The 21,862-nt window shown below is 41.6% G+C and overlaps 1 protein-coding gene across 5 annotated transcripts in view; it reads left to right on the plus strand.

Moving 5' to 3' along the window:
• LOC119475722 (transcription factor COE1-A-like) overlaps positions 1–21,862 on the plus strand; it is a 98,423-nt gene that overhangs the window by 66,087 nt on the left and 10,474 nt on the right. For all 5 annotated transcript variants that reach the window (XM_037748684.1, XM_037748685.1, XM_037748686.1 and 2 more), the window contains 5 exons: positions 2,170–2,251; positions 4,132–4,273; positions 6,201–6,334; positions 8,172–8,298; positions 15,814–15,902. In XM_037748684.1, the coding sequence (XP_037604612.1) occupies positions 2,170–2,251; positions 4,132–4,273; positions 6,201–6,334; positions 8,172–8,298; positions 15,814–15,902 (574 nt within the window). The remainder of the gene's footprint in view (positions 1–2,169; positions 2,252–4,131; positions 4,274–6,200; positions 6,335–8,171; positions 8,299–15,813; positions 15,903–21,862) is intronic.

Here is a 21,862-nt window from a genome sequence, read left to right on the forward strand (position 1 = left end):
TACGATGGACATTTTTATATTGTTTTGATGATATATATCGTCATATTGCCCAGCCCTACGTTGACATTTGTGCTTCAGTATATTTTATTGTTACTCAAGCTAGATTTTTAAATGCAAGACTTTTTCCTGGCCTGGAGTATTTATAAAAGATCTCCCCACTTCTTCCACCACTGCTGTAGTCTTTTCTTATAATTCAGGCAGATGAGCCGGGGCGTGTGTGAGCCTCCAAACCACCTCCTTTACACAGACATGTAGAGCGGTGGGTCAGCTGAGGCGGTCGTGTTAACGCTATGCTAGTGTTGTGAGAAGGACTAGACAGTGGGAGGTCAGCGGGGGTCACCGTGGCTGTCCTCCACTGTGATAGGCTGTCACCCAGGGGTGAGGGGTCAAGATAATTAGGCATGCAGAATCCCAGCGCCGGTGTTCTAACGAAGCCTGAGCTCGTTAACGCAGAGTTTTACACTCAGACCTGCCACTGGGCTTTGCTGCACCGTCACACACACACACACACACACACACACACTCACATGTGGAGTACATGTTTGCACGCACACACTCACACCAGTGCACACCTCTGCTTTGTTCTGGAGGTCCAGTACAAGGCTGTCATCTCTAGAACAGTAGAGCACCAGGCTCTGCCACGAGGGAATGGAGGTGAAACAAAAGTTGAAATTATTTAAGCGTGGAGTTTAACTGTGTTCAGATAAATACCGACGGTGGTCACAATGTGATGAAACACAATATAATAGCGCTGCAATTTCTGTGAAACTTACTTATATTTTTGTTGCGACAGAGAGATGCAGATTTTTTTTGATGATCCTTTACAGGTGGTGCATTATCTATGCGTGCTTGCTTTTCAAAATGCCTCGTACATTCAGATGTGTTTGTTTCTGTCTAATTCTACTCAACAATAGGACATTCAAGCAATCATAGAAAGTAGGGCTGTCAATTGATTAAAATATTTAATCGTGATTAATCGCATGATTGTCCATGATTAATTGTGATTAATCGCAAATTAATCGCACATTTTGTATCTGTTCACAAATATTACGTGGCGAAAAAGCGATGTCATTTTTTTTCCCGGAACAAGGGCGAATAAAGGCATCAACCAATCAAATTGTGCGGAACCGGTTGAGTTGCACCTATATTTATGAAACAACAACACGAAGGCTTTCAAACTTGACAAAGACAGCGCAGATCAGAGGCGCCCCTTCCGTTCTTACCTTTCACAATAAAAGCCCTAGATATATAATATTCGCAGGCGAGTATTTCACATTTTCGTGTAGTTTATTCGTAACTCCCCCGGTAAGTAAAGGCCTTAAAAGAGGGAGAAAAGACATGAGAGTGCCCTGTGTGTGAAGTTGTGTTGCTTTTATCAAGCTGTAACACACAGATGTAACAAACACAAACGTATGTGTGTTTGTGTGTCTTTGTTATTGTGCGAGTGTGCCTTGTTGCTTCTGCGAGGCTGGCCAGCTGGCTCACACCAAAACACAACCTGGATGTGTTTGTTAGCTGTTGATGGCCATCTGTGTGTTTGATTTATTCTGTAATATAGATTCATGACATATGGTCCCGTTTCAAACACACAATGTCAACATAGTTCCGCCCTTTCTTTATGATTTAACATCAGGGTTAGTGATCAGAAAAGACCTCTACAAGAACTATTTTGAAAATCTTAATAAGGAAGTTTTTTGAAGCCATAATCTAAATAAAGTTGCAGTGGGCCTCCACATTGCTAGAAATCACTGAGGATGATGGTCGAGTTGAACAAAGACCTGAGGAAAGGCGAAGGCAGTAAGGAAGTATTTTATGTTGAATTTTGGATATAAAAACTTCCGATTTTCTCAAACTTAAACTGGCTCTCAGTCACCAGTTTTGCTGGAGTGTGCTGCTTTATTTGCCTTCTTGTATGTTCATCCAACACCTTTATGTGGCATTTCAAAGCAGTCGTGTGGATTTAAGAACAAAAAAACATGTTCCACACATCCACAAGGAATTTTGACTTTCCAACAGTATGAAATATTAATTTCTCTATCTGCATTTGGGGTTCTGACTGTGCTGTATGTTGTAGACTGACCTTGAATTCACATATCCTGAAGGAAAGCAGTGGGGTTTAGTCTTCCCTCTGGTCTAATGTTAACCTGCGTGTCCTCTCTGTCTCTACAGATTCTTCCTCAAGTTTTTCCTCAAGTGCAACCAGAACTGTCTAAAAAATGCAGGAAACCCACGAGACATGAGGAGGTTCCAGGTAGAAACCACCACACTGTTTTCACTCTCCTCATTTAAATCTTCCTTTTTCTGTGTGTGTTTGCATGTCCTTTTTCTCCCTCAGTCTCTCTCTACTTTCCTTGTGGACATAACACGTAATAACACACATAACTTTATGGTTATTGTAACACATAAACACAGGAATGTGTGAGTGTGTATGTTGTGTGTGTCGACTTGGGTGCCGATTCGATATGCATTGCGATTTTTAAGTATTGCGATTCGATATTGCGATTTATTGATAAATGGACTTGCCTTTACAGGTACAGTATATAGTGCTTTTTCTAGTCTTCCGACCACTCAAAGCGCTTCACGCTACATGTCAGCATTCACCGATTCACACAAACATTCATACACTGTTGGCAGAGGCTGCCATGCAAGGGGCCAACTTTGCCCATCAGGAATTAATCTAAATACTCATTCACACACCGATGGCTAAAAAGTTGAATCAAACACTTCTTGGGACTTTTACTTTGGAAAATATCTAAATTAATACAGTAAAAATGTTTGATTTTCAGAATGTATGTAGTCTGAGATGTCCTGAAGTCAAATATATCAGTCATTGTCAGGTATTATTTATTACAAAAATTCCAGCAACCTAAAAATCAAAGAATAAAGAAATTTCCCTCACAAATTAGTGGTATTTTCTTTTTAATTTATAAGGGGCATGTAATGTTTTATACTTCTGGCGAATATAGTCCAATCAATCAATCAATCAATCGGAACGGATATGACGTCACGTTACTCAGACTACAACAATAAAAGCAGCAACTTCCGTTTACCTCCGCATAGACTCAAATGAAGCAAATATATCGATTCTGGCATTAAAAAATCAATTTCAAAATTGCAATACATACTGTAGTTGAATCGATTTTTGTTTCCCACCCATAATTTGCATGTCCTTCTCTTCCCTCAGTCTCTCTCTACTTTCCCTTTGGCCATAACAGATAATAACACACATAACGTTATGGTTATTGTAACACATAAACACAGGAATGTGTTTGTGTTTCTGTGTAAGTAAATAAACTATCAGAGCCTTTACAGGAAACATGAGATCCTGACCCTGACGAGGCAGAACATAAATATACACACAATGTAGGAAAGGAAGGAAGAAAGAGAGAAGTGGAAAGAAAGAAAGGAAGAGAGGATGTTGCGGGGTTGTGACTAAGATTTAAGGCAGTGCAGTCTTTATTATTTCCTTATCTTCACGGCCACAACACAATCAGGAAGACACCACTTGAGTCTGAGTGGACGCCCAGGAGATACTGATAGATTTATTACCATTGCACGTGTGTGTGTGTGTGTGTGTGTGTGTGTGTGTGTGATATGTATATGTGTGTCTGTTGCGTCTGTGCTGTGTGGGTGAGATAGTATGTGTGTGTGTGTGAGAGAGAGAGAGAGAGTGGTACGGTAGCGAGTGTGTGACAGTATCTGTGCCTCTAATTGTGCAGCTCTATTGTAGTGGAACCAGAGAAGACAGCTCTGTTTCCCTGGGAGATAATTAAGGGCTGGACCCATCAGGAACTATTGAACAGAGGAGGATAGACACCATACATATACACACACTTACTTAGTGTGTGTTGAGTGTGATGGTAATAGCAGTGATAACGGGTTACATTTAAGGAGCTTTTCACAGTTTCACGCTTTTAACTCCGGCTTGCAATGATCTCCCGACCCCACACTTTGTAATTCCTCGTTTTTTTTCCTCTCTTCTTCTCTTCTTTCCATTTGCCCTCTCCCTCTTTGTCCACTCTTTTCCTCCCCTTCTTCCTCCCATCTCACCCAACCCTTCTTCTCTTCTATCTCACCACTCCTCACGTCTGTCCCCCCCCCTCCTCCATCCCGTCCCCTGCTTCTCTCCAGGTGGTGGTATCGACTACGGTGAGCGTTGAGGGACATGTCCTGTCAGTCTCCGACAACATGTTCGTCCACAACAACTCCAAACATGGCCGACGGGCCCGCAGACTCGACCCCGTGGAAGGAACGCAGTCTTACCTAGAACACGGTAACACAAGAGTGTGTGTGTGCGTGTGTGTGCGTGTGTGTGTGTGTGTGTGTGTGTGTGGGTGGGTGTGTGTGTGAATGTGTGTGAGCGTAAGCAGCATGGCCACCAGATGGTTGATGGTTTAATCCTATCAGGTGATTCCTGCCCCTCCATCTGGCTAATCCAACCCACTACACACACACACACACACAAAAATGCATGGTGTGATGCTCTGTGTGTATATGTGTGTGTTGCTAGGTCTAATATCATTATGATTCTTTTTCATAAGCAAACCCAGACTGAAGGATGTTGTTGTAATTCAGATGAACGGCGATAATCACACACACACACACTTTGGGGAGAGTTGGTTTTTGACAGACGAGCTTTTATTGTTGCGATATGGGATCGGATATGAGCTTATACACACTCACACAATACCGAAGTGACATAAAGCTGACTGTATCCATTCTGTCTGAGGTATTATGATCCTTCTGTGTGTGTTTTTATCCGTGTCATATCATTAGTTTTAAAAACGAACTGCCATAATCTCATGTCAGTCTGGCTTTGGGGATAAACAAACAGTAAATAAACAGTACAGATACTCTCAAAATGATGGTATCACACTTCATTTAAAATAGTTAAAAGTATGAGAAAACAGGAATGCATTTTCCTCATCTTCACATAATAATAAAACATTTTTGAAACAGCATTTTTGAAACAGCATTTTTTAACAGCGATAAATTGCGTAAATCTTTTTTCTTTTGTGGCTCATCTCTGTCTCACAAGGCCTGCAAATACGTTTTGTTTGTTCTTTTCATTTGGGAACAAGCTTTCAACTGCATCTCATGGTCCATAAAAAATAGAGTTACAGTGTTTTAATTTGAGTCAAAGGTCTTACTGATAACATTTTTATGTAGACGAATCATTTTATTAAAATAGTACATCCACAGAGCCTTTAGAAATGTGCTGAATAAAGGAATGTCTTTTCCTGAAAAGAAATATTATGATTGTGAATTAATCATTTAAAAAATTTTGGCTGGTCCAAAATGAATGTTTTGTTTATATCTGTGGAAGATGGCTGACGTTTGGTTCCCACTTCTAACAAGGCTTGTTTAGTAAATAGTAAAACGATGTTGGTATCACATGGTATCTCTGGGTCGTCAGTTAATGTGGACAAAACGGATAAATGGCTGAGATTGACAGTAAGTGCCTGGCAACGACTTGTTGTGAAGTAAATGCAATGGAACGGAGGTGGGAGAATGCGACATCTAATGGCTGAATGTCATTAAAAGCACCTTTTAAATTTGGTTAAATTCAGTTATTCTAATATCCTGGATGTTAAATTCCACATTAAAGTCTAAAAAGTCCTAAAAAACTGAATAAATGATGGTTTATAGAGTATGGTCTAAGACCTGCTCTATATGAAAAGCGTCTCGAGATAACTTCTGTTATGATTTGACGCTATATAAAAATAAATTGAATTGAATTGAGTTTGAAAATTAAAAGAAAAGAAGCCAAAAACTAATCTAAAACCTCAGCACTTACTGTATGTGCTTTGTTTATTCTGTCATTCCACTCAGTAGAACAGTTTACCAGGAGAAACCTCACTGCTGAAGGACCAGTATAGAAAGACTTTGAATCTGCAGTGTATTCAGAGCATGAGTGTGCTGTGCTCATCTGGGCCACTGCCAAAAGCCAAGGGTGTAGCATGAAGAAATATGAGGTGCAGATGCGAAAGGGATGAAAAGGCTTCAAGCCAGATTTCCCTCCCAGTTTAGTGACTAATTGGTCTTTAAATGAAACAAATGTTTTCTCTACAACCACGACTTGTTGAGTAACATTTCACATGTCAAGGGTGAATGTTGACTCTCAAATGCCAACAATCTTTTAATGTTTGTTTTACTCCTCTCTCTCTTGGCTACTATCATTCCTCCTCTCGTCGCTCCAGGAGCAGCTCCTTGCATTAAAGCCATCAGTCCCAGCGAGGGGTGGACTACGGGGGGCGCTACGGTCATCATCATAGGAGACAACTTCTTCGACGGTCTCCAAGTCATCTTCGGTACCATGCTGGTTTGGAGCGAGGTCAGTTTGCCTGCAATCGCCATCCTGCCTCGATGTTGTTTCAACCCCTCGACTGTGTGCTTTTGCCCTCGGACCGTTGGAAGTAATTCAATATGAAAACATACTTTTCCTCACGGTCGGGCTCTTAACTGCGTGTGATCATGTGAATGTTTGCGTGTGAATGTTTGTCTAAGTGAGGTTTGCTTCTCTAATGAGTCCCCCACCAACAAGCGACCGCCGCCCATCTCTACCTTCCTCACCCACACTCCCTCTGTCTCCTTCTCTGTGGAATACTGATCAGATCAGCAGATTTTGATAGCCTTCGGCTTAATGCTCACAAAAACACACACACATACACATACAGAGCTCACTGTCGTACTTTTCCCCAGCGCAACTCCTCTACAGAATGTTTATTTGTCTTCTGACTCCACTCACCGTGTGCGCCGAGCGACCATGGCTCCTTTCCAACAACAACACCCAGTGTATGTGTGTGTGTACATGCTGGCATACTTGGATGTGTGTGTGTGTGTGTCTGTGTGTGTGTGTTAAGAGCTGAGGGGTTTGTTTACAGTGTTGAGAGCCACACTTACACACACTAACATGTGTACAGAGTCTCAGTTCAGTTCAGTTCAAACTGACTCAGCTCTCTTGGCGTTCCTCAGACTGGCTACTAATGGATTTTGGCCAACCAAATGTTTCATTTGCACTCAACCTGATTATTGATTCCGAAGCGAGAAAACACAGTTTGGAAATGTTTTATCGGTGGAAAGTGATGGCATGTTTGCCAAGTTGTGTTTGTCTGCAGCTCTTCCTCCTACCCGCAGATTTTTTAAACCTGGGCCAAATAATAAAAACTATTTTTGAAAAATAGAAATGTGATACTAAAAAGTTAGTGTTTGTCACATACAGCTCAATACAATGATTCATTTTTAGCGATGCACCTATCCGACTTTTTCAGTCCTGATACCGATAGCGATAACTGGGCTTTGGGTATCAGCTGATACCGAGTACCTATCCGATACCAGTGTTTAATTAATAAGTTGTACGCCTCACTGTGTGGAAGTGACTGGGATCATTCTTCTATGTGTGAGGCAGCATCAGGCTTGACTTCAACATTGTTTTCTTAACTTTGTAAAACAAAATGTAACAAATAAATACATAGATATAAATTTAGGGAATTGTTATTTATTTTATTATTATTATGTTTATTATTAATGGCAAAATTCCTGTTAATTGGCAAAATTAACAAAAAAGAACTGGACTATTTTGTGCATGTAAACTTAGTCAATGTTGTATTGTCAGTGACGCATTCAAAACCAAACCAAATTATAAGTCAAAAAATGATATGTCTATTTATAGGATTTCGATTAATACAGTATAGGATTAAAGGAGTATCTCCTCCCCTTAGATGGAAGCTAGGACGGGAAAAAGGAAACTGTTTGCTGCACACATCAACTTCGGATGCAAACATGCATCAAATGCAAATGTAAATACAGCTCGGTTTGAGAAGCCTTTCACCACATTAACAAGTGCAAATGCAAAACATCTCCAACCCACTAACTAAAATAAACTTTAGAGTGGAGCTCCAACAAGAAAGCTCGTACAAAATCACACACAGTAATGGATCCAGGGTCAGATTTAAAAGAACAAAAAAAACGTGTTTTAATGCATGGTGTAAACAATAGAACCCGGCTACACCTAATCAAGACGCCTGTTGGCAAAGAAACTCTAAAAGTTACGCCAGTGATTGTAGTGATGTTGTAACAACTGACGCAGAGAGCTGCATCACTTGGTCCCGATCAGGTGATGTGTTTTTGTGTATACTGACTCTTGGTCCGCCCTTTCCTTCCTTCTCTAGTTGATCACGCCACACGCCATCCGGGTGCAGACGCCTCCCAGACACATCCCCGGGGTCGTTGAGGTCACTCTGTCTTACAAGTCCAAACAGTTCTGCAAAGGCACACCAGGACGGTTCATATACACAGGTAGGTCAACCACACACACGTACAAACACTCATGTACAGGCTCTTGATTTAAATGTATTGTTGTGATTTTTCTTCTGTTTTCTAGAGGGTTCTTTTAATTTTTAATTTTTATAAATGTGTGTTTGCATATATAAGTACTTGCCTGTTTGCGTCTGTGTCTGCATGTATGTGTGTGTATGTGAATAGCGTCTATGAGTTGCAGTTCACTCTCGGGCCAGACAGTGTTGAACTAATGACTGTAGATTAGTCAACATTAACGACCCACACTCGTCAGAATGCTGCCATAATCAGAGGCTCGTTAAAACCAGCTACAATTAAACAGTCTGCTCTTTATAGCTCTCCATACTGAAACTATTAGTGAAATCACCCAGAACACCCAGTTTACTAACACACACACACACACACACACACACACACATACACACATACACACATACACATACACACACAATTTTGGAAAAAGAGTGTGTGATTTCTAATCGGACTGCTGACTGTGAATGAGCGTTTTACTGCTAAACTCAGCCGACGAGGAAAAGGAGAGAAGTGAGGAAGAAAGCGTGTGTGTGTGTATGCTCATTTAGTTCGCACATACATGTGGAAATGGATGGAGGTGATGTGATGTCTGGTATTGATCCACTCAACATGGCTCCATCACACCGTAATGGTGACGTCATTCCCAGAGAGGAAAGACAGAAAAGAAACACGGCCGCTGTATAAATAATCTTTGGAGACGTTTAATGACCCAAAGATAACGATGAGGATTTAAACCTGATCAATAGAGATGAAACAAACTCGCCATGAATAAATTGTCACTTTTAATGTTGCCGTCAAGTTCATGAAAGCTTTAATATCTCCTGGAAAATGCTAAAGAAAGTGATGAGTTTTGTGTTTCAAGCTTTGTTTTCAATAAAGGCAGAGCAAGTTGAAATCATGTAGCATGTTTTATTAAAATTAATTCAATGTGCTTCAAGTCACAGCATGTATAGAATGATATTAGAAAATACAATAAAATTAGGGCTGTCAAAGTTAACGTGATAATAACGCATTAATTTTGTGTTTTTTAGGCTGTAGCAGGCTGAGTTTTAAAGCTAGAGTGGAGATACGGGCATCATATGAAACTAGAGAACCTAATGAATCCATTGGTATCAAGATATGTGATTGAAAATTGGGTTCTATGGGTACCCAACTATTTTAATCGATTGACAGCTCTAAATAAAATGAAACAATAACAAGAAAAAAAAGAAAAGCAGGGAAGAAGAGGTCAAGCAGTTTGTCTGACTAGACAAAGAAAATAGCTCCACCTATAGGAACTCATTCAACAATGGAAAGTGCTGTGGAAAAAAACTGTCAACACAAGAAATGAGTGAAAGAAACCAGATTGTTTTTGTTTTAAATGTCTTGATGAAGTTCGGAAGACTGAGACATGTCAAGTGATGTTCTTAAGGGCAGTGTGAGTTGTGCTGCGTGTCGCTTAAAGGAACAGTGTGTAGGATCTGGCAGTATCTGGCGGTGAGGTTGCAGATTACAACTTCTCCCCTGTGCCAAGCGTGTAGGATTGCTACGGTGGCTCTCTGGAGCCAGTTGTTGTAAGAGTAGAGTGCTTAGTGTGTGTGGTGTGTGAATGGGAAGTGAGTGGTGAAGCAAGAGAAAGAGAGCGGCGGCGATGGGAGCGAGTAACGTTATCGACTCCGGCCCAAGCAGTAAAAGTTAACAGAGTTTGGTTTGTAACATGGCAGACTCCGTGAAGAGGGGAACGGCTCCCTATGTAGATATAAACGGCTAATTCTAAGGTAACAAAAACACAACAATTCTTATTATCAGGTGATCATACAGTAAAGAAAACACATTTATTAATATTATATTCCATTTCTGCCAATAGATCCCCCTAAATGCTTTTTAAATGTTCCTGGTCGGTAGTTTCTTTGTACAGACTAAGGTACTCGGCCTGTGTGCCTCCTTCAATGTTCTTCAGTCAAAACATCTTTGGTCCGACCCTGAGGCTAGCCGGCCGGTAATTGGTCCGTCTGGTGTCTAACTGCGTCTCCTATTGGGCGGAGATGACCCCCCGTGACCTCGCCATTGGCTGATCGCTTCAACATGTGACCCAGGAAACGCGATCCGTTACTGCGGTTGCCTGACCCCGCCTCAAGGTCGACTTCTTTCTGGAAGTCTCTGGTGAGAGGTCACGGCGGTGGAGGCTGATTGGCTGTTGAGGTTTTTCAGCGCTGCTTAGCTGTGGTTGCCTCTGGGTGTAAGGAGCGAGCAATTAACCACGCTCGCGAGCGCGTGCACGCAAGTATGCGGCAACGTAAACACACACAAAGCCGCCCTTGCATAGGGGTCGTGTCTTACACAACTTACCACACGCACTTTCAAACAGGGGCAGGAGTTGAAAGTAATTGTAAATCAGAGAGATATGAGGGAAAGATGGTGAGTAGTCTGGTAAACAGATGGTCTACCACACACACACACACACACACACACACACACACACATACACACACACACACACACACATAGTGCCGTATGGCTGCTTCATCGGCCTGGTGGGAAAAATTAACATTCTCGACATCACACACTCCTATAAAAATACAATGGTACAAAGTGACAATCAATAAATGCTCTCACACACACAGACGTTACACATGAGCACACACACACACACACTCACATATGTAGAGCTGATTTATCGTCAATGCAGCTGCATAAGAAAAATCCATATCTCAGCCGTGGAGAAGAAACTTTCAGTGAAAGCTGAAAAGGCGTCGCAATTTTAGACTTTTCTCTCTTTTTTACGAGCAATTCAACTTTCATTTTGCAGACACGGAAAGAGAGAAATAAAAGAGATTGAAGTATAGAGGGAGAGAGAGAGAGAGACAGTAAAAAGAAAGAGAGACGCATATAAAAAGAGAGACAGAAAGGTGGACTTTTTAAAACCAGATTGTAAAGTATTGATCGGCTCATAAGTGGATCACACCGATACTGATACACGCATGCAGATACACACACATGTACATATACACACACATACAAACACACAGAAAGTCGCTGAGAGGAGTGGAGCCAGAGAGAAAGAGATCTCATCTCATAAGGGGAAGAATGAAGCAATAATTCAGTGGTATTGAACTGCTGGCTGCCCAGAGAATCGATCCCACCACACCTCCTCTCCTCCTCTTCTTCGTCTTCTTCTTCTTCTCCTTTTACATCAGCCCCGTCTGTCCTTTCATCCACCCAGCTTCGTCCTTGTTTTTCTCCTTTCCCACCTTTGCTCTCTTCCGTTTAAACACTGCCAAAACACAACTAGTAAAACATCACCAATGTACAGTGTAATAAAAGCATAAGAAAGCCTAGACATGCAGCATGCTTTTTCTCTCTTCCCCCTCTTCTTTTCTTCTGTTCACATTTTATTGTGAAACAGGAGTGGAGGGTCTGTCCTCATGAAACTTCTATGAGTATTGATCTGCGGGCAGCTCTGGACTCTGAGGAAGAGTGAGGCTGGAGGGGGAGTGATGGAGGAGTGGATGGATGGATGAATGGATGGATGGATGAAAGTGGCAGAAGGTGTAGTTAAGTAGGAGGGGGAAGGAGACGGAGCAGAAAAGAGGGGGGGATGGGGAGGTGGAGGAGAGCAGGAGGGATTCATGCAGAAAGGCTTTCCTGGGCAGCAGGGGGGGCAGAATGCAACCTATTCTCATACAACAGTTTGTATGATATCTTACGAAAAACGTATTCCTCCTTTTTTGTGTGTTTTCCTCCGAATGTCCAGCAGCACGTGTCAATCTCCACTCGTTACATGCATGCAGTATTTTTAAAATAAACTTCCGTCTTCACAGGAAACAACTTGATTAGGTTCAGGCAAGAAAACTACTTAGTTAGGTTTAGGAAAAGATCACGGTTTGGTTAAAAGTAATTCCGGAAGTTACGTGACAAATAAATCAACGTTGACCCACCAATCCACCCCGACCTCTTCATACTTCCTGGCTCACGATTATGTGAATTACACACAAATTATACACAAGTTGATTTGAAATGTGTAAAAATGTAAAAGGAGCATTCATAGATTTGCTGCTAGAAAACACTCCTAACTAAAATCGATTGTTATCATCGTTCAGGATGGATGTTGGAGTAGTTGATATCTTTTTTAGGGAGTTTCTCAGCAGGCGTCGCACATCTCAAAACGGCGTCACTGGGAAACCCATCTGTAAGACTGGAGATTAGTGTATTTTGGTGTTTGCGGGTGTCAGTGTGACCAGTGTTTCTGCGATGGATGCATTACGGCTGGCTGGTATTACCGATGCCTTTTACAGCTGATGTGCAATCAATTGGACGGCTTTGGCTGCACTGATACTATTTCTGTTTCTGTGCAGAAAGAAACCACCAGAGAAATCGTTGGAGAAACCTGACCTTTTGTTCTTCAAAGTACACACACACACACACACACACTGACATTAGCCTCCACACACACATAAACACATACAAACATTCACACACCATCCAGGGATTTAAGGAGCATATTGTTCTATTAATAAAGAGTCGGTTGGAGACACTTAAGGCCTGAGGCATCAAAACTACTTTAGGTCATCCTGTTATGTACATTATGTGTCTTTGTATGTGTGTGTATGTGTGTTATATTAGTGCTGGCATCAGTTAAACGTCTCCAGAGATGTGCCGAGTGTGTGGATCTGACACTGGCAGTTAATTCTGACAGTTGATATCCCACCGACTGTTAGGCAGCTGTTTTTGTGCTTTTGTTTTTCTCAACTGAGTTTTTTTTTCTTCCTTTTTTTGGATGGTTTAACAACTGCTCTCCTCTCTTCTCCTTATTCCCTCACCTCCTCTCTCACCTTAAATGTATTCTTTTAGTCTCTTCCATCTATCCCCTGCTTTACTTTCCCCTCCGTTCTCCTCGACCTAACTCCTCCACACCAATCATGTTGATGTAGTTATCATATATAAATCATAAAATCATAATTTGTCCAGAGCTCTGTGTGGGAGAACTATTCATGACAGTTTAACATCTGGTATTTTTTTTACAGCTCACAATTTATGAAGTTATGTTGCTAACAAATTGAGTGGTTTAGGACATAACAGAAACCAGAAACTTGGGTGTGATGTGTTAATAAAACAGACATACATATAAAACACATGCACACACACACACACACACACACACACATGCTAAAAGAAACGAGAAAACAACACATAAGACATTCAGCTGCAAGTAATTTATCAGTTCTGGATGTGGAAAGTACCAAATATCACTCCAGCTGCACACTTGGACATCACACACACACACACACACACACACACACACACACACACACACACACACACACACACACACACACACACACACACACACACACCTACATGTCTTCATCCAGCGCAGCTTTTCTACCTCTTTCTTCTTCTCTTATTCCTCCCTCCATCTGTCATACACACACACACACACACATGCAGTAACTTTAGCATAGGGTGAAGACACATGTTCAGTACAGATAAATAAACGCACACAAAACCATCAGTCTTGCTGACAGAGCTTTCAGAGCCCGACTTGATTGACATATTGATTGGATAACGACTGCAGAAGAACGTAATTGCAACATTAAGGCGAACACTAAGCTTTCTCTAAGACCCTTTAAATTATACTTGCAGTGTTATTATCATACAGATGCTTTTGACACCATTAGTTCGATAGTTAGGTCTATCCATCTCTGAACATTTGCATGTTGCATGTTGTTGGGTTGCTACCACTGATCCAGCAGGGGGCGACTCCTCTGGTTGCAAAAATAAGTCTGATTGTTTAGATGTCTATGAGAAAACGACCCTACTTCTCACTTGATTTATTACCTCAGACATTCGGTAGGTAGAGATAGAGATCTCTGATTGTCTGTTATCGTGAGAAGTTTAGACCAAATATTCAACTTTTCTTTGTTCAGAATTATTTTCTTCAAAACACCTCCATGTCAAATCTCAGGGTAATTTTAACCTACAAGACTCACCCAGGGTTGGAAATTAGTACCAGCCACCAGCCAAATGCTGGTAAAATATGCAAGTGGCTGCTAGATTTGCTTCACTCACCAGCCAAAAAAACAATGGTAATCTATTGAGTGGCTGGTAGATTTTGGAGTCCACCAGCCAAAGTGGCAGGTGGACAAAAAAGTTAATTTCCAACCCTGAGACTCACGTTATAGACGTCAGATTTCCATACAGTTTAATTATGAAATCCTAGCACACCACAGAGTGCCTCTCCTGCCATGCTATTATTCTGTGTTGCTCTTTGTACAACAACAACTTTTTAAAAAAGAGCACAGATTCGACTAACAAAATGAAGCTCAACTCGGGTGACTTCTCGGCTGATGGTTCAAATCACCAACATGCAAGGGGAAGCGTTTAAATGCTCATCAGCAGACAAAAACAAAAGTCACACATTTTCACACCAGCAACCTCCCAGAACAACCAGTCCTCCACTGAGCAGCTTCCCCAGTTACAGTTTCCCAGTCAGATTTTGAACTGCCGACCTCTCAGTCACACGCCCGCCTCTTTAACCTCCAGGCTTCTGTCGCCTTTCAGAGATCATGCTGAGCAGGTTCATTATTTTCCAACCCAGTCTTACAAGAAAAAAACCTACTTGATACTAGCGTGGGAGTTGGGAACAAAATGTCACAAAATGGGATGTCATCCTCTCTCCTCAGCGCTCAGATCCCCCCCGCTGATCGGCACAGATGTTGTGATTCTGTGTCTGTTTATCATGTATGCAGGCTCAGGTTGAACACCAACAGCATTAAAGGTGCACCGTGTAACATTTTAACATCCATAATCTGCTACCACGTTCCATGTTCACTGCGTTGTTTCCAGAAACAGCAGGCAGCTGTATTCAGGACAAAAACTTCTAGATAGGCTACCTGTCCAGCACCAAACGCTAGGCAGACTAAATTAGCTGGTGAACAAATTGAAGCATTTATTATTTTTAAAAACTCTTTTTATTTGTGTTTTTCTATTGTACACAGAAGATACTCAAATTGTTACATAAAAAAATAATAGCATATAGACATTATGTATATGGGAAAAACAGTACCTGTGTGTATATATATATATATATATATATATATATACATATATATATACTCCAAAGGAATGCTAATGTTGCTCTGTAATCAACTGTTTACTAACAAATTTGCCATATGATCTTAAAAGGTGATAATAATTCACTGTTGTGTTTACAGCTTGTTTCCGCTGCTCTCAGTACTGTCTTAATCAGAGGCTCCGTGAAATTAATTTTAAGTGTAAATCAATGGACCACAGTTGCAAATGAAAGAAAGAAAGTCAAAATTGTTCAAATATTTGCAAGAACTTTATTGGTTGGATTTTACAGTCACAAGTGCGGCATTAGGTCACCACTGAAGATGCAGACATTTTTCCAGGAAATTGAAATGCCTATCTCATGACATTATTAACAACAAAAAAACACTTTTTTTACTCATCCCCCTTTCTGTTTCTCTTTGTCTTCTGCAGCACTGAATGAGCCAACCATTGACTACGGTTTCCAGAGGCTTCAGAAGGTCATCCCTCGGCACCCTGGGGACCCCGAGAGGCTGCCAAAGGTACCGAGGAAACATTCACCTCTTGCACATTTTTCTGATGCCTTAACTGGACAGTGACTGTAGAAATGAGCGAGGCTCCATCTCTTGCTTAGGGGCACTTGAGAAACACAGATACAGTAGCTCTTACAGAGATCAAACTAACAACTTCTCAGTTGCTACACTGAGTTGCTCTGCTGTCAAAGAACAAGCACACAGAGATGCACACACATTAAAACACTAAGAACAAAATCATTTTGTGTTTATGTTTTATTTGTTTGTTTTGTGTGTGTGTTATTTTTATATTTCTAAGCAGAATATGTGTTTTCAAATCTCCTGTGGGTTGTGATTTTACCTCTTCATGAACTCTGTGTGTGTGTGAGCTGCTTAAACCCGTTTACAGGGTGAGCTTTTGAATCTTCTCCAGATCAGAGAGTCATATCTGATTATTTGTTTATCAGCTGGAGATCAAGCGGAGTGTTTAAAGGATCAGCAGATGTAAACAATTAGCACCAAACGATGAGCGCCGCTTTGATACCAAGCGCTGTCATCTTGATCTGTACATGCAGGGTGACTTTTCAAAGTGCATATGTGTGTGTTTGTGTGTGTGTGAGCATACTGAGTTAACCTGATTCAACTTAGAGCTCGCCTGTCTGGGTGGGCAGGGTGGGCAGGGTGGGGTCATGACCTTTTAAACAGCTGCTTTTGATTGGCTCCCCGTCCCCACTGGAGCTGATCCAGAACTGGCTGTCTTTGCTGTGACATCATTAAAGAATGGGCGCTGGTCATGATGTGATGATGTGGCTATGACGCGATGTCATCACCGCCGTGTCGACGCCCTGACTCCTGCTCATGTGTTTGCAATGTAACGCGCGTTATCACTGTGGGAACGTGTTTAATACATCACACACAAACTTCACACCCCAAATGTCGTGAAGTCGGTGGATTCATAATCAGGAGTATTTATTACTTTCACTTGTTTACAGTATACTGTACTGTATATCATAGTGTCTTTCAGCCTCACTGTTGTCTAAGTAAGGGATAATGTACAGCGAGCCGGTCATGTGAAATAAACCCCGACAGGGTGATGTGGCACCCCGATGCAAAGCGGAGGGGTCTTGCATCACCCTGAAGAGATTTATTTCACAATAATGACCCGGTCTGTTATACATAGCAACAGTCTGCTATAAAGAAATAACAGACCCGTAGAACGCCGTGATTGACCAATCAGAATCAAGCATTTAACAAAGCCGTGTAATAAATGCTGGTATTAAAACCTGGAAACCGGATAAATATAATGAGCTTTAGAACATTTAAGGCTAGGGGCTATAGTATGTTTACTGCATACATTCATAAAACACACCAAACCATTTGGAAAATGCCTTTTATTCAATAACAATTAAAAACAATACTGTAGAATACCAGAATCCTTATAAATGAATGCCTTTAATTAAACCGAAAGGCAAGTGTTGCAGCGCTATGCTCACCGTCTCAGCCGAAAACGGAGAAATGTCCGGCTGAGTCCTGCCGTGGAGACATGCCAAGCCAGAGTCCTCGTCGCCGTTGCATATGTTGGGCTGAGAGGAAGCTCACATGGAATTGCACCGGGGCTTGCAGCCGGCACTGCCAGATATGTGCGGAGACAGCAGGCTCAAAACACCGCCGTTTAGGCCCGCAACGTGATTTTGACGTAGGCTACACTCGCACACAGAGGGATAGATGCTGAGTGTGGACAAAGAGGTGTAAAACCAGCACTCGTGGACTCATAATGACACACTTTTGTTTCGGGAAAAAAAAACGTGTGGGGGAAGCCTCTGAGTGTGTGACAGAAGAATTGTGCTGCCTGTTTTAATGACACCAGTCTGTGTCGCCTACTAACCTAGAGATTAAAGCGCTCCTCCGGTCACGGTGGTCCCGCACGCTCAGCAGGTTGAGTCCCCCCATTAAAGCTTCAGAGCCCAAAAACTGGTATTCGGGACAGCCGTAGGCATCGGAGAGGATGAAAAAGTGTTAAGCTTTAACATTACTACAGCATAAATTGTGCAAAAGGCTGTAGGAGTCAGGAATGGAGTGGAGGAATGAAGTCTGAGAAAATGTTGCTCTTTTAAAAGCTTTTACCCATGACCAGGCCTGTTATATTTAGAGCGACTTACATCGAGTGCTGCAGAAAAATCAGCTCGGGAAATGATGTTAGCAGCCCAAAGTGACGTTAGGTCCTTCTAGTAAAGGCTGAGTCAGAGCAGAAGAAGGATCGACTCATTTCTTCATGCATAAACAACACACACACGTGCACACAAACACACTCGATTTGTGAGAGATTTGGAGAGCATGACACACACCTTGTTAACACAGAATATGTAATGCTTCCACCTTTTCCTCTGACTTGTGTTGTTAGATTTATTTATACAACGGATAATTTGATCCAAGCAATCTAATATACCTGCATTCTGTTCATTCAGTTCCCATGAAGCATGCTGGGAGTGTGGAAGAAGAAGTGGTTGCTATATAAGCTAGCTATTTTTCTTGGTTTATTCTTTTATTATTGTTCTTATACAGACGGCACATATGCATTCATTACGCCAAACCTGCGCAGAAGAGTTAACCTTTACACTAACATTTTATTAGTGGCAAATATAAGGGGAAAAAATGAAAAATCTTGCTTCAGCCAACACATATTATTTTGTGGCTGTGCTTGTCAGGAGAAATAAAACAAATGAGCAAATTACGTGCACTAAATGGGTCCATAAATACTTCAAGAACCAAATACTGATATCACTTCTGACCCCAGTTCACCATAAAGCACTTTAACATTATGAAAAAAACAATATTGGCACTGTATGTTTGGATAACCGGTCAAGTTTATTATAAGCAACATGATGTCACACAAGATATTTCTAGGCAAAACTTCAATGAGAACCAGCAAGCTGCTGGGAATGCAACCAGTGTAGCTGAATGCAGAATACATAATGACGAGATTAAGAGCACGTTCATAGGGAGCACGAGAACTGGAAAGATTATAAAATCAGATTTTTATTCAGGTTTCGATTGAGACTTTCCCTGAACACTCAAGTTGGACAAGTGACTCTTTTTGCTGCGTCGCACTGTTGATGCTCTCTGTTTAGAACAATGTTCCTCTTGCATGTTTGTTTCAGTGTGTGTGTGTGTGTGTGTGTGTGTGTGTGTGTGTGTGTGTGTGTGTGTGTGTGTGTGTGTGTGTGTGTGTGTGTGTGTGTGTGTGTGCCCGCATGTGTGTGTGCATTCTAGGGTAATTTATCATGGTGCAGCCTAGTTGTCGATTGAACCCTGAGACTTTATTACTGCTGCCCACCAGCAGTCAGTGTGGGTGTGTGAGAGAGAGAGAGAGAGACTGTACATGTATTTGTCTCATGGATGGTGGATGGTGGATGCATGTAGGAGCAATGTGAAAATATGACTTGTATGAGGAGGTTCAGCCCGGCCCTGTCTCCTAAACATTACGTTCCCATACAACTAAATTGCATTCTCGATTACGATTAGAAGGAAACGTATTTTGTCGCAGATTACATTTGTCTTTTACATATCAGAAATACCTTTGTAAGTCTGCGGACGGCCGCATCGAGTGACGGGTGACGGGCAGAGCAGGCGACGTAGTATATTGCTGAGCGGACTAAGCCTAACCCAGTAGTTTTGTTGCCTAAACCTAAATAAGTAGTTTTGTTGCGTTTTTGTTTTGTTATGTTTCCATTTACAACGTTAATCACATGTTTAAAACGGTTTAAAGCTAAAGTTGCCTGGTCGCATGGAAAGGCGTGTGAATGACACGATAATGTGAAAGGCAAAAGTAGTCTGTACTTACTGCAATATAACGACTTAGAATAAAAGGGGAGAAAGACCACTAATGGTGAGGGGAAGGGAGTTGGGTCCAACAAACACAGGACTTTCAACTAGGAGAGCGGTGTTCGAGAGCGGCGTTTTGTTTAGAAGTTATGTGACATTTGTCACGTGTTTTGTAGAGACATTTGTCATGATTTGATATTGATGTTTTTCCTAAACCTAACTAAGTGGTTTTGTTGCCCCCTGCTGGTACTGCACCTTCATACACACGTGTGATATTCATGCCTCGGCGAAGTAAAACGCGACACTGACACGCTATCCTCTGGTGGATCGGCGGCTCTATTACACGCTTTGGTGTGATATCGGGTTGGGAGGTTATAGCGTGTGTGTGAGTTGGTGGGTGGGTGAATATACCTTGTGTTTTGGTTGGCGCCACACACACTTGCCTGCTCGTTGCGAGTATCGATCAGCCCTTTTATTGAAGTTATGAGAGTTTGTTATGAGCACTATAAAGAAGGCAGACAGACAGGCAGACAGACAGACAGACAGACAGACAGACGGGGCAGTGGAGTGTATGAGAGGATTACCAGTGGACAGCCGATTCTATAATTGTTCAGTGAACATTGAGGGGATTTTGCTTGCCACACACACACACACATACATATACACACACACTAGTGTTCAGCTGCCAGTTTGTGTCACTATGATCTCTTCAGCATCCATCCATATGTGCACATACAGTTACACAGTGTCACACATACGAACAGTGAACATTGTCCTGTTTAAAACACTTTGAAGTTACATGGTAGAGTCTGACACTTTCGTTTTGGAAAATCCGGGACTTTTCTTTGGGACTCCAGCTGTTTTATGCCCCAGTTACTCACTCCCAGACCTGGAGCATTTCTTGTTTATGTACTAAATGTTTGTTCAGAATGTAAATACTCAGTAGCTTCAACAAACTAAAAACGTTTAATAATCAAGAACCAGATTCTGCTGTAAAACAGTTTTTATTCTCTGATCTGCTGCTAATCACCTGTGCGGGCGATCGGCCAGTAACTAAGAGAGTGAGAAGCAGAAATGCCTCTTTGGATGCACAAAGAAATCAATCACCTGTCTTGGCTTGTAGCCTTGTCCTCACTGCAGCAGAAAACAGCACTGAAAGACAATAACTGCCCTCTCAGGTTATGGAATATTTTCTAAAGCTTAATGAATAACAGGTGATGTTTTTGCACAGATTGCACTCTTGCATGACGATGTTACCTGCACCCTGTGCCCAGATTATGTCAGCTTGCTTTTGTGTGTTTTCACCCACCTGTTTTTATGTGTATTTTTTTTGACATCGCGAGAATCGAGCTGCCGTGCAAGGTTACTTGAAAGATTTTTAGCAAATAAATCGTGGCGTAAATCAAGCATGTGACTTGACGATAATATCAGATCTTTGACGTTGACTGGTACTCTTTAAAGTAGATCATCTCGTTGCCCCTTCTTCTTCTGTAATTGATTAATGACACCTGACGGGAGGATTAGCGTCTCCTAATATTCGCAGTAACAGTAGTGGATGGAAACATGCATTCATTTGCATTTTCTTTTGCAGAGTTTTAGAAAATTTGGTCAACATTTGCATTACCTTCAATTGGAAACTTGACTTGTGATTACTAGAAATGAGAAGCACATCGCAAATAAGTCTATTAGGGTGACTTTGTCAAATGTATTATGTAAACTGGATGTTATTATTTCTCAGAATTACACGACTGTGTTGAATACTCGATTCTGATTGGTCAATCACGGCGTTCTGCGGTCCGTAATTTCTCTATAACAGACCGTTGCTATGTATAAGAGACCGTTGCTATGGACGGAGCTCTGATGTCGGACTCTGGGGGACCGTTTTTGCGTCAAAATATTGATTTCTTAAGTAAGTAGCTGTATAATAAGCAGAATAATGTACAGCTAGCCGGTCATTGTTGTGAAAGAATCCCCAACAGGGTGATGCCGCACCCCGACGTGAAGCGGATTCTTTCACAGCAATGACCGGGTCGCTGTACATTATCCCCTACGAATTACACTGTATGGAATATTTAAGTATTGACATGTTGTTTAAAGCTTCAATTAATCGATTAGTTCTCATTAATTACTATTACTATTAGTAAATCAGTCTACATTCTCTGATTCCA

The sequence above is a fragment of the Sebastes umbrosus genome, chromosome 17 (assembly GCF_015220745.1).
Source record: "Sebastes umbrosus isolate fSebUmb1 chromosome 17, fSebUmb1.pri, whole genome shotgun sequence".
Classification (NCBI taxonomy): domain Eukaryota; kingdom Metazoa; phylum Chordata; class Actinopteri; order Perciformes; family Sebastidae; genus Sebastes; species Sebastes umbrosus.